This window comes from Lissotriton helveticus, chromosome 11, assembly GCF_964261635.1.
Source record: "Lissotriton helveticus chromosome 11, aLisHel1.1, whole genome shotgun sequence".
Taxonomy (NCBI): Eukaryota; Metazoa; Chordata; class Amphibia; order Caudata; family Salamandridae; genus Lissotriton; species Lissotriton helveticus.
Genome location: NC_136072.1, coordinates 838,745,758 through 838,765,028, shown reverse-complemented (window position 1 = coordinate 838,765,028; position 19,271 = coordinate 838,745,758). Strand labels below are relative to the sequence as shown.

At 42.0% G+C, this 19,271-nt stretch overlaps 1 protein-coding gene across 2 annotated transcripts in view; it reads left to right on the top strand.

Annotated features, from left to right (window-relative positions):
- AIFM3 (AIF family member 3) overlaps positions 1 to 19,271 on the top strand; it is a 337,117-nt gene that overhangs the window by 262,853 nt on the left and 54,993 nt on the right. For both annotated transcript variants that reach the window (XM_078667038.1, XM_078667037.1), the window contains exons 15-17: positions 15,251 to 15,327; positions 16,578 to 16,695; positions 18,793 to 18,891. In XM_078667038.1, the coding sequence (XP_078523164.1) occupies positions 15,251 to 15,327; positions 16,578 to 16,695; positions 18,793 to 18,891 (294 nt within the window). The remainder of the gene's footprint in view (positions 1 to 15,250; positions 15,328 to 16,577; positions 16,696 to 18,792; positions 18,892 to 19,271) is intronic.

The following is a 19,271-nucleotide window of genomic DNA, read 5'->3' as shown; positions in this document are numbered from 1 at the left end:
GTTATTGTAATTTATAAAGGCACTAGCTTAAAGTAAATCCAAAAAAACCAAGTTATGGGTGAGGCAGTTTGCTGCCAGTTGCTGCTGCCACTCTGATAGCAGCCGCAATTTTCTTTATTAATTTCTCCATCGGACCATAAACTGTATGTAAAGGGGTAGAAATAGAGTTGGAGTCGCGGCGATTGGGAGGTGCACTGTAGTGGAGTATTCCTTAAATACCGGAGCTGACGAAGTGTGCTCAGTGTACGAAGATAGATGCCCCTTTTGAAAGCTGCTGTAACGCCTGCAATACTACTGCTGGTCCCTAGATGGAGTGTTAGGTGGAAAATAGCAGCCACAATAAAAACAAGGTAAATTAACGTGAATAAATTACAACCAATACACTTGAAGACGGAGGTCAAGGAAGGGAGGACGAGGGGGCAAACAAAGGCAAGAGCGAGGGAGAGGAAATAAGAAACCCCACCCCTCTGAAATAGAACAATATACAATTGCATTAAATAAATAAATACCCGATTGTTTCTAAGAAGTGCTGGTACTGTCCAAGTAAAAGTATCAGAAGGAGAGCTTCTTACATAACCGAGGGCAGGACAAGAGAGGTGGTGGTGGGGGGGGGGGGGAAGAGACTGACAGAAGAAGAGAGACCGACATACGAGGAGAGAAGGGGGTATCTTGAGGGAGAGAAAAAAGAAGGGAAAGAATCAGAGGAGCGAGCAAGTTGTATAAATATGAGAGCGAGAAAGAACGAGGGTGAACTATAGAAAGAAAGAGGGCTGACAGACAGATATAGACGGAAAACGAGAGTACGAGTGAAAGGGAGAGAGAGATAATGAGTGAATGGGAGAGAAGGGAAAATATATAGAAAAAAAAAAAGAAAAGACACGGCCGGCCGGCCGTGAAACTGAAAGCACGGCCAGCCGTGAATAAGCCTTTGATGCAGCAGGGGGTAATTAGGGGAGGAGAATGGCTGGGCTGAGGCAGAGCGCAAAGCCTTTGATGCAGCAGGGGGCGGAGCGGGAAGAGCTGCTGGCGGCACCAAGCTGACGATTTGATGCTGTGCACGCGCATTTTAACTAATTGCGCTTGCGCATTGAGTTAAAAGTACACATGCACTGCATCAAATCGCCAGTGTAGGTAAGCTCTGTTTAAGCCCCTATAGTCTTGCTCTGCTCAATGCGCATGCACATTTACAGGCGAGACCTAAAAAGGAGCTCAACACTAATATCGAAAAATAACAGGTATCTTTATATATATATATATATATTTTGAACCTTCGAGCTTCGTTATCAAGCAAGTACATTTTCATAATAGACTTCACAGTTTTAGCAGTTAACCAACAGTGCGTTTTTAGTTGTAATGCTTTCCTATGGGGGAAAGAACATTTACTGCATGTATATATATACTTGCGAGGCGTTTCTGTGGCACCCCTTTCAGTCATGAGGTGGTAGAGGGGCGAGCACCATAGTTCCATCAACAGATCGGTTGTATCTGCCCTGGCAAGTGAGTGCAGAGGTGCTGGACTGGTTGTAAAGCTTGCACGCTACGCGGTAGAAAGGAAGGGGCCAGCCACCTGGAAATAGGCTGCGGGGGAGGCAGTCTGTTTCTTAAGACCTAGGTGACTCTGGTGCAGAGTGCTCACTGGAATCAGTCAGGCAGTAAACGGGACAAAAACAGGACAGCCAGGCCACTCTGCGCTGGCCTCTGCGATGCACAAGTCCCTCAGCGACTGGTAGTCTGATGCCACTGAGAATCCAGACTGGACTTTCATCAGGCATTGGTTGCTGCAAGGGTCTGGTACCCCGGATATTGGTGGAGGAGGGCTTGTGGAGGTCCTGCCGTCTTAAGGTTTGGCAGGAAGACTGCTCTGACCTCCTTGAATGCGCTGACCGTCACCTGGGTGGCTACTGCTTGGTGGACAGCAGCTTCTTTAAACCAGACGTATCTTGATTCCAGATGTTGGTGCCTGCTGGCTGCAGGGGAGGACAGTCTCTACCCCAAGGGAGATGCTGGCTTCTGGGAGTGCTGACAATGTTGCGGGCCATGTGGAGGTTGCACAGCAGCAGGACGAGTCGGGTCTTTGCAAAATATCTGCGCAGCAGGCAGCGTTTGGCACTAAAAGTCCACAGCAGTCTTAAGTTCTCGCAGGTTCGGCTCTTCAGGGTCCTCTTATTTTTAGTCAGTGGAATCTGAAATTCTGGAAGCCCCTTTAATACTACATTTAGGGGAGTTAGGAGAGTAGTAGCCTACTTACCTTTGGGGTCTCTATGCCCTGGATATGACACCTTCCAGCAGAAAGTGGGCATAATCCTGTCCCAGTGTTCTAAATTCTGCCATCACCAAAAGAACTCTTCAGTTAGTAATAAATGGAAAGTCTATCAGCATTTCTTTGAAAGCTTAATGCAGAATAACTATTCCTGTGCAGCTGAAAAGGGAGAAGTGTCTGAAGCTCACTGCCTGGGTCTAAGGCTGGATAAATACTGCCCACTCTGCAGCCATCATGTCACCATTGAGGAGATCCTACACATCGGTGTTGGCCAGATCCACTGGGAGGGACAAAATGCTTGTTAGAATCTGTCCCCAAGCGTGAGAGTAACTGGTGCTTTGAAATCCTCTTTACAAAGGTATATAGCAAGCCTTGAGCTAGATTTCTAGGTGATAAAAGGGCCAAAAGAGAATAAGGAACAACTGTACAAGGCAAAGCGGACTAGAGGCTTGCTTGGAGAATGCCTCACAGACCCATGATTGTCCAGATGCCATCAGGTCCCAGTAGCCAAGCCAACTTGTAAGAACCGGTGACCAAAGATCACAGATTAACAATTGTGGAGACGCAGCAGTATACCTGCAACTGAAATCTTCCACAACATGGCCCAGTACCCTCAACTGCTCGTTGATTGGTGTATTTTGGGGAGTTGGGGGGTTGGATTATTTTGGCTGATAAGTCAACAGATAGGCTTCAGACCTCGGTGCCTGACAGAATTTCAACTAAAGCCACATAACAAGGAACCAGGGCCCTAAACCTACCACATTAGAGATGCTATTTAGTATTTAATTAAATAGCCACTATGACCTACAGGCAGAGATTTTGTGGATAAACACAATATTTAGGCCACTGAATCTTAAAGTTAAAGTTCATCCGAGTGCCGTTCCATACGAGTAAACTCAGTGCAAGGACAAATTTATCAAATCTAGAGCTTTGAGTGGAAACATTAAAAGTATGTTTCACTTAGAGTCTCTAACCCAGAAATCGTTTTTTAGATGCATATTACAATATGTTATTTTTATTGTGGAGATTGATTAATATGTATGTGGTACCTCACACTTAAGCCTTCGTAACTTTTTTCCAACAAAAAGCTATTTAGGTCAAACTTGCACCAGACTCCCACTTCACTCACCTCCATTCCCTCGTTAGGAAATCTAAAAGTACCCAAGGTTGTGGATTCTGCTGGATGGAAAGAAGAAAACAGGCAAACTATACAATACTGATATTTTACTTGGGAAGGGGGGAGCGAATATGCCTTGAAAGAAGGTGCACAGTTGTAAAAAGTCATGGTCAGCTTACAGTAAGCTTAGAGCCCATCCACGGCTTACCATTTTACTATTGATTGACTTTAGTATAACTCATTTAGTTGCTTATGTGGGCTTCCCTTCCTCGTGTTTGACTGCTCTCCCATCCATGATTTATGTTGCGCTCTCTCTCTCTCTCTCATGTGCTTCTCTCCCCCGCCCCTGGTGTGCATCTCCTCTGTGTGATTTTACACCCAGCGCCAAGTTGCTCTGTCTTGCCAGTTTGCTTATCTTCTGTCACCCCGTGCTCCACATTGCTCTCTCCGTGGTGTCCCGCTGCCTACCATGTTGCTTGCCCCCACTCTTGGACGCTCTCTCCGTGGTGTCCCGCTGCCTACCATGTTGCTTGCCCCCACTCTTGGACGCTCTCTCCGTGGTGTCCCGCTGCCTACCATGTTGCTTGCCCCCACTCTTGGACTCTATGTTTGTTCTGCACCTCCTCATCCTGTGTTGCTACCCTCACCCATGCTTTCAGTGTTGTCTCTCATCCCAAACCATGTGTTGCTCCCTTCCTCCACTTGCATAAAAAAACAAGGGAAAGGTATAATATCTCCCAAAAACGACAATGCCTGAGCAGAAACCAAATACCTGTACTGTGAACTGTGGTCTAGTACTCTATCGACTTCATTACAGAGTGCCTACATTAATGCCAGAGACCCAGTTGGCATGGAGAAACAAGCCATGAACATCAAAACTAATAAAGGTCTTTAAAACTAACACAGACAAAACTGGCAAAGCTGTTTACACAATCTGAAAGGCTCCATCAGCAGAGCATGTGAAATCACACTAGTAGACTAAGGCCTTGAAACCCTTCACCTTCGTTTCACAAAACTTAAACTGTACCGGAAACTTAACAATAATTAGCCTAACGGAGTGATTTACCTGGTTCTGACTTCAGTGTTACTTGTGATTGACACATCTTTGACTGGTGAGGAGGAGATAAGACACCTGTTTCTGTGGTGCATACATGTAGAACGTTAGTAGGACTACACGAGCACAGGACACATATATAGGGGAACTACATTTGTCAATTGGGGTTGTACTAACACATACCCTAATCTGTCACTTCACTGTAGAATTTAAATGTCCCTATTAGTTATGTGAATATACACTGGCACTCTTTACGGCACTTCCGCAGAGATCATCCTGGTATATCTACACATACCCATACCCAGTACAAATGCCAACATGTACAGCAAACAGCAGCCTCTTAGAGTGTGTGTTACACTGTGCCACATTTACAAACTTGTAATCTTGTTTTCTTGATAGAAATCAACTGGCCTACAAATACCAGAATGCACATGTACATTCTGAACCAAATGCGTCACGCACACATGAATATGGGACTCTTAAGACCTCTATATCACTGGCAACCAAGTGACCAACCCCTAAGCCATATGACGATGTGAGCTACTCTGAGCTGTTAGATTACCAATGTAAAATAATCTGCTAACCTCCTGGCATTGGCTCTTTGCATGGCTTGTAATGTCTGTATGTCAATCAGGCCCTGTTTTCACACACTTTGCTGCTGCTCAAACAGTGCTGGAATCTCTGGACTGTGGGATATTCAGATTTGTGAGGCACACTGGAAACGTATTGCCAACCATGGTCTCCTCTGCTCCCACTCCATGCAAACCTCGAGGATGGCGGGTCACAGCAGGTCATCCAGGCACTGGTGAAGTCATTAATCAGTCCAGGCCTGGTATCCTGATGCCCAATGTTCGTTCCCCTTGCCCAGCTCAGTAATTGAAGTGCGCGGCAGCGGCTTAACGCTAAATTGATGGTGCCCGACTGCAGAATATGCGAAGAGACTCACCAGTTCTTCCATATGTTACAGATTGTTTAGGCCTAGATAAATGGGGAGCCGCACAAGGTGTGAGGCCAGCAGGCACAGCCCTAAGCAGAATGCTAATAGGAGGAGTTGGGGTGCTGTGAACCATGAACACCACATGTCGCTGGCAGTTGTAGGCAGCAAAGCGAAAGAAAAGTTTGCGTTTTTACTTTTTCCTCACATGCCTTTACGTTACATTTGCCTGTGGTCTCACAGCCTACCTTGCCTACGTTTAGCAATGATCCAGCCCTCATCTGAAATCATCCAATAGGAGGGCGAAGACAGGCTGTATCAAGCAAGGGCATGGATGATTGGATGCGCAAACCCTGCTCTGTTTATTCACTAATTGACGAGGGCCGAGACAATCACAGAATACAAATACACACTCATAATGCCGGAACAGTAACGCCGTGGTGGGCCAGTCAGTGAAAGCGGTGGGCCAGTCTGTGGAGACATATTAGGAATTCCCTCAGGCAGTTATATTCGCAGGTATGTTTATTTTATTTTAAACAGTTATCCGAAATTTTGACCGCAAAAGAAGGAATTTATACTCCCGGCCCTCTGAATTAACTGCCGGTGCTGAGCACCGGCACAAATTAAGCACTGAAAATGTGTTTCAAACTGGGCATTTCTGGGCAATAGGCTACTAACATCACACCAGTCCATGCACACACATGTGTTTCAAACTGGGCATTTCTGGGCAATAGGCTACTAACATCACACCAGTCCATGCACACTCCTGCCAGGTACCGTATCCCAACCACACATACAGCGCACTCCACCCCTGCACCCCAGAAATCCTCAGCCAGGCCAGGACTGCAGGTGTAGTCTTAATATCAGCACTACATCAACCGTGCAAGGGCAACCAGTCAACATGTCACATGCACAATCAGCATACCACCAGCACAGCCGCCAGCTTCTCACGAGGACAGTCAACATGTCACACACACAGCTAGCATGTTACGGGTGCAGAGAAAGCAAGTCACAGGTGTAGACACAGCATGTCACGGGTGCAGACACAGCCCTCTTCTCACAAGTCAATTGAAAGCCGAGATTCAGGGGTGCAAGGACAACCAGCATCTCGCAGGTGCAGACCTAGAGAGCGCCTCGCAAGTGCTGCAAAGCCTAGATCTCACAACTGTAGGCACAGGCAACATCTCAATTTCCAGCAAACCTTCACAAATGCAGAAGCAGAAAGCATCTCAAAGTGCAGAGACAGCTAGCACCTGACAGGCGCAGAGACAGCTAGCACCTGGCAGAGACAGCTAGCATCTACTAGCATCCTGCACATTGATTTATATACTTGCATAATAACGCCCAAAACCTTTAAGAGAACATCAGGCCAACGAATGTTGTTCGCAACAGCACAGTGAACCCATCCGCCGAACACCGGACATTTTGCAACTTGCTTTTCTATGGTGTATGCATAATTATACATGTGCCACACTTGCCCCATACCATCATCTCCTGAATATTTTTCCTTTTCTCGCAAAATTTAGCCAACCCTGCCACTTAGACTATAATAAAGTAAACAAACTAAACAGTTCACAGAACTTACCCCAGTAAAACAAGCGTCTTCAAATAGGTTGTGCCTCCAATTCTCGCAAAATTTAGCCAACCCTGCCACTTAGATTATAATAAAGTAAACAAACTAAACAGTTCACAGAACTTACCCCAGTAAAACAAGCGTCTTCAAATAGGTCGTGCCTCCAATTCCAAAATTTAGCCAACCCTGCCACTTAGACTATAATAAAGTAAACAAACTAAACAGTTCACAGAACTTACCCCAGTAAAACAAGCGTCTTCAAATAGGTCGTGCCTCCAATTCTCTCAAAATTTAGCCAACCCTGCCACTTAGATTATAATAAAGTAAACAAACTAAACAGTTCACAGAACTTACCCCAGTAAAACAAGCGTCTTCAAATAGGTCGTGCCTCCAATGAATGTCCGCTGATTCGCCTTCTAAAATGTTCAGTGCTGCACGTTTAAATAGAGCATGCCGCCCTAATTATGCAGCCTTTATGACTAATGAAGGGTGGTGGTGGCGCCAGTAATATGCCTGCTCAATTATCACAGAATGCCGAGAGGCGCCCCACGCTGCTGGAGCACTCAACTGTGCATTAATTATAGTTGAGTGCTCCAGCAGCCTGAGGCGCCTGTTGACATGCTGGGATAAGTGGGCCTCATGCTGTGATAATTGTTGCTGGCGCCAGAGGAAGTGGTGACTCATGCTGGGATAATTGGTCTTGCTGGCGCCTGAGGAAGTGAAGTCTCACGCTGTGATAATTGGTCTGGCTGTGCTTGGGACGTCTGAAGTGCAACAAACGTACAAGCTGCTCCACTTTCAAGCACGGCGCGTTCACAGACCTGGGTCGGCTTGTGCCCAGGTCTGTATCTGCTCGCTCACTGCTCTGACTCCCTTGGCAGGGAGCAAGGCAGCTATAAGTCTCGTTGGCGGCAGGGCTTCGCCCTGCAACGCCAGCGAGACCTAAAAAAGGTACACTTGAAGAGAAATTTACAACAGTATTGGCAGGTGGCAGGAACTGATAAAGCAGGGAATGTGGCCTGTGCTCTTATCTGCATAAATCGCCCACCAGGCTCTAAACAAAAAGGCAACAGTGAAGTAATTATTAAGTAAAAACAAAAGCACTGGCACTGAAGGGAACTACCTTGCTTGTGTATGTGGTAATTGAGAGAGCAAAATACAGTCACTCAAAGTGTAGTTAACCAGTGTCGTAAGGTGGCTAAACCATTGCCTCAAGATGTGTGCTGTGGTGGGCAGATGCAAAATGTGAACAACACAAAAACACTAGGGGATGATGAGAAGTAGCTGAAAGCCCCTTCAAGTAAGTGTATTGTACATATAATTTTAGTAAATAAAAAGTCTTGCTGACATCAGTCCCAAAAATAACAGTGATGATCCACATACCCATGGGTGGGGTTTATTAGTTATTTATTTTTCAAAAACAATCTTGCACTTTGGGAGTTTGTTTTTGATGAAACAAAACGTCTGGTGGATGGCCTTCAAAACCGACACTGGCTGTTCACAAAACATTTGTACCTTAAGAGGAACTGCTGTGATGGCAGTGTTTCTAAAGATACAGTGATCACTACTGGGCCTTCATTGATCTGTAACTGTGGCAGTCCTCTTTCCATGAGGGAGGAGGGTGCAATGTCCTCAGATACCCTGATGGTCCGAGCACATTCACCAAGAAAAAGTAGGCTTTAGACTTGATTCCGCCTGTTGCTTCTTTCTTCCACCACCCTAAATTTCTCGCTCCCTTGCATGATAAAATTCTGTTTGGGGGGGGGGGGGCACAGGGCAGAGAGGGGCGAGTAGGCTCCACATGTCATGGTCCAAGTCATTTGCCATGGGTGTCCTGTGGTCCACCCTTTTCACACTTGACTGCCAAGGTTGAGAGTGTGGGCAGTCAAAGGCTTCACAGGAAGGTAGTGTGTGGGACTAGAGCTCAGAACTCAGCAGTCAATAGTAGACATAATAAGGTAGGCAGTCTTTAGAATGGGAAAGAGGTGCTGTTTGACTCTTGAATTCAAGGTGTTTCACAGGATGCAGCTAGAAGATGTTTGGTGGAATGAGAATAGAAGGTGCCGTATGGCACATGCACGTGAATACCAGGTGCTTTAGATGATGTGAATGGTAGGTGTTTTGTGGAATATGAATATGAGGTTATAAGGTGCCTTATCTCACATGTATACACAGTGTTTTATAGGGTGTGAACAGGTGTTTGTTGGAATGTGAATAAGGGGTACTAGAACTAGGGGTGTACTAGGTGTTGCAGCAGCTCCAGACCTGGAGGCAGCTCAGAAAGATAATGGAAAACAATTAGGCCTTTCAATCATTTTTCATATCTTGTAGCATGAATGAACTGTTTGTTCTAGCACAGTGAAAGGTCAAAGGTAATTAAGAGGAGTACAGAAAACAAGGATCAAGAAACCACTGCATGTTTGCTTTTAGTGTATAACTAAACTAACATGATGTTTCTTCAGTTGCTAATAAACCTTTCACCACTCGTATATTCAGGGTTTAATGGAGAAGAAACGAATGAGGTCCTAGCTCTCCCTAGACAGGCCAGAAGAGCAAGAGTAAGGCTGGAGTTGGGTCTCACCAGTCCGGACATTACTTGCTCAGGCGATTTAATAAAATACTATATCAGGACTACGCGAGCTCCAGAATTGTCATTAAAAAGACAAATTAAAATGCTCTTTGAAGAGGAGGTTCCCTATGGCAGGTGCACTTGGCAGCAGCCACTAGATTACTGGACATTGATGTCCAAAATCTGCACAACCCTGTAATCCCAATAACAGCCTGGAGGAAAACAGTGAATACTCTTTTGAAAGGGGCCTGGAAAGCCTGCATCACCAATTCAGTCTTTCCTCACTAGACTCCTCATACATCATAGGAAAACCACAGCCCTACCTTGAAAAAACTCTGACAGTCCTGGCTCGGGGAAGAATCACCTACATGAGACTTATCGCTCTGCCTATCACGGATTTGAACTCAACTTGGGCCCAGCAGGACAATTCAGTGGCTTGCGGACTCTGCATCTACCACCGTGAATGGTGGCTCCATCTGTTCTGCTGCTGCCCAAAGTTAGTCAGTGAGTGGCAGCGCTTGGTTCACCCCATCTGTAGGTTGCTTGGCCTACAAACTTGAGGGAAGTTTCAGACCTGTGCTTCTCTGCTAAAACACCTCACATTGCGGTCCGACTAGGGAAATTCACAGACGCAATCCGAGCCCCACTGAAACTGAAAACTGAGACATAAAAGCACTCAGTCCGCCATCAAGCAAGAGAGACAATGATAAAACTCTTCCTCAAGTCACATTTACAGCACCATACTGCTCGACAGGCCAATAGTTCCAGTAATAGTCCTTTTTACTATTTAAATCGTTTTACACGTCTTTTCATTCTTATCTAACTGTGTGAGATTTTAAACAAGCTTTTGTTCATTGATAGAATATTGTAACAATTTTAATTAATTGAACAATAAAGATTCATTCATTCAATCGAATGAGTAACATGAAAGTAATCAACGTAAAATTGGCTTCTTTTTAAAGTGTACAAATAATAAAAATTAGGCTAATTTTCAAGTGGGCTTTCACTTGTGGAATACTGTGGCATGCAAGTCTCGAACTACAGCGAACTACACACCAAAACACATTTATTTTTCCCTTATGTGCACGCATAACTAAAACTATTCTGATTTATTAGCGGTCTCTTGTACATTGCTCCTTTTTCAGTAAAAATTAAAACAATGTATTCATATATTTGAAAACATTGGATCATAATACACCATTGAACCACATTTTCACAAACAAATGTCTTGGACTATCATCTGATCCACCTCCATCCCTCACAATCAGATGCTCCCATGTAAGTTTTTTCATACCTGCCAATTTACAAATACATTTCAATGTGTGAGAAGGAGCAGGGCCTTGAGGGGGCGGAGCCTCGTGCCACCTAAGAGGCACCCTGGCCCTCACCAAGCCCCCTACCCATCCCCCCCGGAAAAGGGTCATAGAGGCTGTCACCGATGTCTTGGGGTGGTTTAACACCGCTTAATGGACATCGGCTGATTACTGCCACCAGAGACAGGTTGGAAAGTCACTTTGTTCAGCAGTTAGTTTTCAGCTTGTTTTCCCTGCTACCATTTGATTTCAGCTCTTCACCATGTGACCGTGTGGGTTTACTGACAAAATATAGATGAAAAAATATAGAATGCAAAAATATCGACTCCCTATACTTAAACAGGTAAGTACAAAAATATCCAGAAAAAAATACTATTCCCACTCCAGTGAGTGCAACAATAGGGAAAGTGTTGGATAGCGGAGAGGTAAAAATGACTATTTCCACTCCAATAAGTGTAACAGTAGGGAAAGTGTTGGATAGCGGAGGGGTAAAAATTACTCTCACCACTCCAAAGAGTGCAACACTAGGGAAAGTGTTAGATAGCGGAGGGGTAAAAATGACTATTCCCACTGCAGTGAGTGCAACAGTAGGGAAAGTGTTGGATGGCTGAAGGGTAAAAATTACTATACCAACTGCAGTGAGTGCAACAGTAGGGAAAGTGTTGAATAGTGGCGGGGTAACATTTACTATTCCCACTCCAATCAGTGCAACAGTAGGGAAAGTGTTGGATTGCAGAGGAGTAACAATTAATATTCTCACTCCAGTCAGTTCAAAATTAAAAACAAACAAAATATTAACAACAACTAAAATATTTAAAAAACTAAATATATAATTGTTAAAAATTAAAATACAAATATATTTAATGTTACAAATTTATGAAAACATATTATAATGTAAAATGCATATGACACATACCTACAAATAATATATGAATAAAAGAAAAATACATTTTCAAATAAATAAATATTTTTAATTAGAAACAAACACATTAATTATGTCATAAATGTACTATTTTTATTTCCTACCCTATACCGCCACGCAATTCTAAATTAAAAAAATGTACTTACATATAATTAACATATTTAATTAACAAATAAAGAAATAATATTAATTAAAAGACAAATTAAACTAATAATAATAAATAAACTTCCTACACTTTACCCCTACAACCCCCACAAACAACAGCTAAAATTAAACTGTAAAAAAATTTATTAAACCATTAAAACTTATTTTCAATTAAAAACTAATAGTATTTAACAACTAATTATAAAGTAAATAAAATGTATTTACTCCCCACCCTTTACCCCATAAAAGTAAAACCCACACACATATAATATAAACAATAACCTAAATAAATATCAATGAATTGATTAATAATAATGATCGATGAATTATTACTTGAAAAACATACATTAATTCCCACATTTTACCCTATAAACCCCACAACCCACACCTAAAATTAATTACACAATGTCCATATTTAATTTTCAATTAATTAATTGATATTAATTAAGAACTAATTCTTTAATTAATGAAATATAAATTACTTCCCACACTCTACCCCTATAAACCCCACAACCCTAACCTAAAATTTATTACACAATTTCCCTTATTAATTCACAATTAATTATTTATTATTTATAAACAACACATTATGAATTAATTAAACATAAAATACTTCCCACACTTTACCCCTATAAACCCCACAACCCGCACCTAAAATTAATGATGCAATTTCCATAATTAATTTTCAATAAAATAATCCATATCTATTAACAACGAATTATTAATTAATACAAAATAAATAGCTTCCCACCCATTACCCCTATAAACTCCACAACCCACACCTAATATTAATTACATAATTTCCATATTTAATTTTCAATTAATTAATACTAATAAACAACTTATTAATTAATTAACTAAAAAAATACTTCCCACCCCGTACCTCTATAATCGCAACAACTCACACCCCAAAAAATTACACAATTACCATATTTAATTAGCAATTAATTAATTAATATTGATTAACAACCAATTAATGATTACATAATAATAAATTACTTCCCATAATTAACACTATAAAAGTCTCAATTAAAAATATTAATGAATACAATATAATCATTAATTTATTATAATTGAACTACTTCCCACCCTATTCCCCTATAAACACTAAAGCTGCCACAGAACTAAAAATCGCAAAATGGAATTAAAATGGAATTGATAACTAATAAAAATGTAACACATATATTAAAAAACATAAATAATTCTTATACAAAAAAATACATTACACACATTTAGAATATATGCTAAAATACATAACACTAATTACAACATCAATATTTTAAACAACTATATTTTTGCAATCAATGTAATTGACAAAATATATTAAAGTTGCACCACCTCACAATACAGTATATGTACTAAACACAATTGTGTACAGTCCAATCAATAAATGCAAATCCGCAGGCTTTCCAATAGTACGGGAGTTCTTTTGCTGGACGGATGGACCTATATTTAAGGCTGACTATGGATGCCAGGTCTGGGAAGTGAATATAAACTACCTTTTTGATTGTACCCTTGGAATTTATATTTGGGAAGAAGATTGTTGTTCTTTGTGATAAACTGACCAATTGAGAAAAGAGAAACAGAATTGGATAGAAGCTGTCAGAATATTATGACAGGGACCATATGAAACATGGGATCCATCTCTTGCGCGTTTCAAGAGGAAATAAATATAATTGTATGACCGTATTTGCGGTAAAAGAACACTATATGCTCTGAAGAAGTTCTGGTTTCAGAACGAAATGCGTTGGCTGTGATTGAACAAATAAAAAGAAGAAAATACAAAAAATCCCAGGAGAAGGAATTGCATTTATTGATTGGACTGTACACAATTGTGTTTAGTACATATACTGTATTGTGAGGTGATGCAACTTTAATATATTTTGTAAAGTATTCGTTTGACCCTGTGGTAAGGGTGGTGCTCTTGGACAGAGAGCACTGTTAAAGGTTTGCACACAGGACTGTTTTGGTTTCCGGTTAAGTTGTGGTAAATACTTCTGTTGTTTGGTGCCTTATGAGCAATTGATCCACTGTCCAGTTCTTTGTGTTTAATCAATATAATTGACTTTTGTATTTTCAAAAATGATATTTCTTACCTTAAAATCTATATTCTTGACCACGATATTCTTGCTGTTGATATTTCTGACTCACGATATTTAGGACTCGATATTTCTGTAGGTCGACATTTCCAACTTGATATTCTGTCTGCACACCAACTGTGTGAAGGGAGAGAAAATCATGTGACACACTGTGACACCTTGTGAGTTGGCAGGCCTGTTTATGCACATTTGGGGGCCGATCCGATTCGGGAAAAAATTGTCCGTACGATTCGTATCCAGAGCCCTCTCTGTATGAATCGTGAACATGCCGTATGAACCGTCGAGTACGATCCGGACCGGGGGATGAGGACACGATTTGTACGGTCCACGTCAGGTAAGGGTGATTCGTACGGAAAAGCACACATTCACATACACACCGTACGGTGCGTACACCCCATGATCGCAGGGGTATGCACCGTACCCCTGCGATCATGGGGTGTACGCACCGTACCCCGCGATCGCAGGGTGTATGCACTGTACACCCAGCGAACATGGGGTACGGTGCGTGCACTCTGCGATTGCGGGGTACGGTGCGTACCCCTGCGATCATGGGGTGTACGCACCGTACCCGGGTGGGGGGCATTCCGTACCTGTTTCGAGGTGAACTCTGCTTCTCCGGATGTTTTCGGCTCCCGTAAAAAAAGCATTGTACGGTGCGTACCCGACACGATTCATACTTGCTGGGTCGGAAAAACCACCTGTGAACCGTACGGATGTGACGTACAGCGGGTTCCAAGGGACATTCGTACAGGGATTTGATTCGTATGGACTCTGTATGATTCGTACGGAGTTCTGCTCCTGGTACGAATCGTACTTCGTCGTACGTACGGGTGACGTTGCAGGGCACGATTCGTACGGGAAAAACGCTCCGTACGGATATTCGGAGTCGTTTTTCCCGAATCGGAATCGACCCCCAAGGGGTACATAATTTTATGTAACACCAGGATTTAGGGAACACCTATAATTTTAACGAAATGATGCCCTGGCCAGCATCCCCAGTCAGAGAATTGTTCCAGCACCACTGATGTGAGTAGAAGGTATTTTATAGAATGCAAATAGCGGGTGTGTTCTGCAAGGCAGATCAAATGTGTGTGTTAGAGACAGCAGCAAGGAGACTTGTTATAGAATGGTGACTGTTAATTACAATAATGGAAAGATAGTGCTACTAACGTCGAAGTAGACTTTGATAACACCCGTAGTATCAATACATACTAAGTCAATGCACGGGTAATTAAACTTAAGATTTCTATTCTTGCTTTTGTCAGGTGCGAGTCCAACAACAGCTTTTCTGAAGCAGAGTGGTATTCTTATCGATACCAGGGGATTCATTCCAGTGAACAAGGTAAGAGTTAACACCATATGGTTACTTCATTGATATGAACTCTTTCGAGTCCAATAGTATTAGTCATATACCATCAACATGCATGAATGTAAGTCTACCTCATAAGTTGGTGGCCCTGTTTTGACATATTATATAGGATAAATGGGCATGCCTCTCGTGTCTTGTCATAATTCCGGAGTCTTGCGTGCAAAGACAATAGCTATGAACACTAAATGCAGATAGTCAACCTTATCCTGTTCTGTGGTGCCACCACTGATGGGATCACTGCCAGGGTGGGCACTAACAGGGGCATCAATGTAGACTTCTTACGGAGGAGGATTCTACCAAATGATTTGCAGGGGACTTCTTTGTGGCCTGCTACTGTAGGAGGATTTAATATTCCAAGCAAGGGGTACCACTGCATGCTTTACCTATGGGTTGTTTAATCACAGGAGCAGACAGTCTTGCTTGAACCCTCATTTACAGGAGAAGTCCATCCCACTTGTTGCAAACACGCCTGCAATCTACATCTCTAGTAGGCTTCTGTGTCACTAGCCGAGACCACCATAGAAGTCTACTCCTATGGAGCATTCCATTTAACAAGCGGGGGCACCATTTTAGCCCAGTGAACCACAAGGCAATTCCACATTACTGAAAAGAGGCCACAACTCGACCCCACCCATGCAAACAGATACAACAATATTTGAAGGCGACAGTCACCCAATTCATCAAGTGTAAGAAGAATGCATCCCAAGAAGGAGACAATTTCTCTAGCCCTCACTTACATGAGGCTTTCATACAACTAGAGGAGAAAAATTCCCTAGCCCATCTCCGAAGAAGCAGACATCACCCCTTATTGGTGGCAACAGCTACCACCATAAAATGAAGTGGGCGCCACCTCACCACCACTCTGTCTCAAGAATTATTCCACATCAGACATTGGATAGGAGATCTCATCATAGTGCGCGACAACAAAGAATGAAAATTCCAAGTAGCGCAGGTGAAACCCGATGCAGGTCCATATATTGTCATTAAAAGCATGTTGCTAATTGGCTTGGCTAGTCCAAAAGGATATATATAAAATATATTTGCAAATACATAGGTTTGGAAAATCTAGTCAATTGTCTGTCTTTAGTTGAGAGTATGAGTTAATTAGATTAATTACTTCTTGTGACATCATTTGGTTGAATTTAGAGTTAATGCTTTTGTGAATGCTCAATGCTTATGGTCGTCAGTGGCTCTGACTCCAATCTGACTCACTCTTTTTCCAGATGATGCAGACAAACAGCCCCGGGGTGTTTGCAGCTGGCGATGTGGTCACTTTCCCTCTCACTTTTCGGAATAACAAGAAAGTGAACGTGCCTCACTGGCAAATGGCACACATGCAAGGTGGGTGCCTTTTACAATCCCTTTTTTGGAGCATGTTTTCTAAGTAAGTGGTCCAGAGGGGCAATAAACCATGAACATGAAAATAATTCAGTGGAGTGGTAAGCCCATTGTCAAACTTGAAGTGTAAATTTGCATAAGAATTTTGTATAGTTTTGGAAAACTTTTGGGAGAAATGCTGCTGTGTTGATAAATGAAGTGCTGCCAGAAAAAGTGTTAGACTGTATTTCTTGAGCAGATAAAATCTCATAGCAGTTTTTGTTGGATATAATTTCCATTCTTGGACTTTCAACCACATCTAAAATATGGACACCTCAAATCAGTTTCATAAAATCAAAATTCAGTATCACAGTATGTTGAATAAGAAGTTGAACATGGCCTGCATGCGACGAAAACTATGAATTTTTTATAAGTATGTGAGCAATTGTTACAATCAAATCACAGAGACGCATTAAAAAACATAACAAATTGTGTTTGGTGCAGAGACAGAGGTGCACCTACAAAGGAAAAGGGGCTCTCGATAGAGCTGTATTACAAAACAGGCACGAAAGCAGTGATGCTTACTATTGGTGAGATACATAATAATTTACATACAGCTTAATTTGTGCACATGAACTTCCAAGAGTTGTTTTATACTTTGTTCCCCTTTGTGCATGCGCACCCACTTTGTGCACTTCTGGGGCACAATGGTATTATACAAGTGTCCGCTGACACTTGTGTCCCTTCGGTAATACTGGGAGCGCTGGTGCACATGCAGTGCCAGTGCTGTCGTGAGAGGTTGTTCCCTCATTTGCACCTCATCGAGTCTGTCTTCTCTTTTTACATGCATGATGACAACATACAGTTTGTATTTAAAGTCTCTGAAGTGATACTTGTGTCATCAACTTTGAGGCCCCAAAATTGCCTATCCTCGTCACAGCGGCGGTTATTCCGCCGCAGTGCTAGATGTTCCAATCGAGGACATGGTCGTAACGGCTCCCGGCCGTCATGAACAAACGCCCACCCTGACTCATGACGGCCGGAAGCCGTCGTGAGCATGGAAGAGGTTAAAACTGAATAGCGACAAAACAGAAATACTAATCTATTAGTTCATACACGGTTCTTGCAGTAACCTTTTCCGTCAAAGTCTTTGTGAGATCAACCTATGCCCACTGACAGTAAAAAACTCAGGGGAGCAAATAGATTCATGTCTGATTCTGGTTTTATAGATTAGCCCTGTTGTTAGTTGTTTTTTCAACTTCGTCTTCTCAGAAGCATATTCTAATTCTTTTCATATTCCCATAAAAATCTGATCATCAATGTTTTTATACCTTTCAAATTGATTGCTGCTATACAGTTTTCTGGGCATACTCAAGGCTTCCCTGCAAAGATCACAACTGATAGAAAACGCAGACATCAGATTGGTGCCTGGGTTGTCCAGACATGACCGTTTAAACCCTGTCTTGGTTGTCTTGCACTTGTTGATGCTCTAATTATCAAATTAAGAGGGTTGATGCACAAGGTCGGAACAGTCTGAGTCTTCAGAAGATTTAGTCAAGGGCTAATAAACAGAACTGCACGAGACAAGATTCCAAGATAATACCTCATGGGTACATTAAAAAAATATGATCATTACAAAAAGCAAAAAGAAATGAATATGTTCGGGAATTAGCATAATAAAATAATCAAAGTTTAATGTTGCTAAAGGACTGACAATAGGTCTGCTTCTGAAGAAAACCCAAGGAAAGGCTAAGTTTGAATCAGTAAACAGACATAGAGTCGAAGGTCGAAAAAAAAGTCTGGCTAATCTCCAAAATACCACAGTTTTAATAACGTTTCAGGATACAATAGCCAAACACATTTCCTGCTATGATATGACTTAACAGGGTTGAACTAGCAAAGTTGCAAACTCGCACACTAATCTATTTTGGTAAACATGGTACTTCTAGAGACACCTACTTTCTAATGTATTTCGTTAATTAAGTTATGGATAACTAATTAAGGAAACAAATTGTCAGTCATTCTCATTGTCTTCTCTTAGTGCATAGATCTTCACCTTTTCTATGCTTCACAAGTCTTGTGTCAATGGATAACAGTGCGTTTCTCATCATTCTTTTGGAGGTCGAATCGCTGCACTGAACATGCTGGCACAGGGCGTGGAAATCAACACAGTTCCTTATCTCTGGACAGCTATGTTTGGAAAGAGCATTCGTTATGCAGGTAATCCGAGAGTATCATACAGGGTTTCCCTGTTGCTCTCAAGAGTCAGTATGCAAAGGTTTGGTTTAGTTAAATTTTCTCAAACATATCATGCCAACATCCTTTGACCATTGACCCAAGACAATACATGTAACTGTGGTTTTACATACATCTCCCAAATTTGTATCCCACAGTTAAGGAATGATGTGAGGTTAAAAGAGTGTGCCTTTTTTCTTCTGGCAATGGGCTTTGTAGAGTTATCTAAACCTCCTTGAATAAATTATTTTCCTATTAGATCTTCCATTCTAACAGTAATATTTGTTTTTTGTTTCCCTGATAATAAGTACTCTATTATTTTTTGTTAAACCACTACTGTTTAAAATTATGTTGATTTCATTACA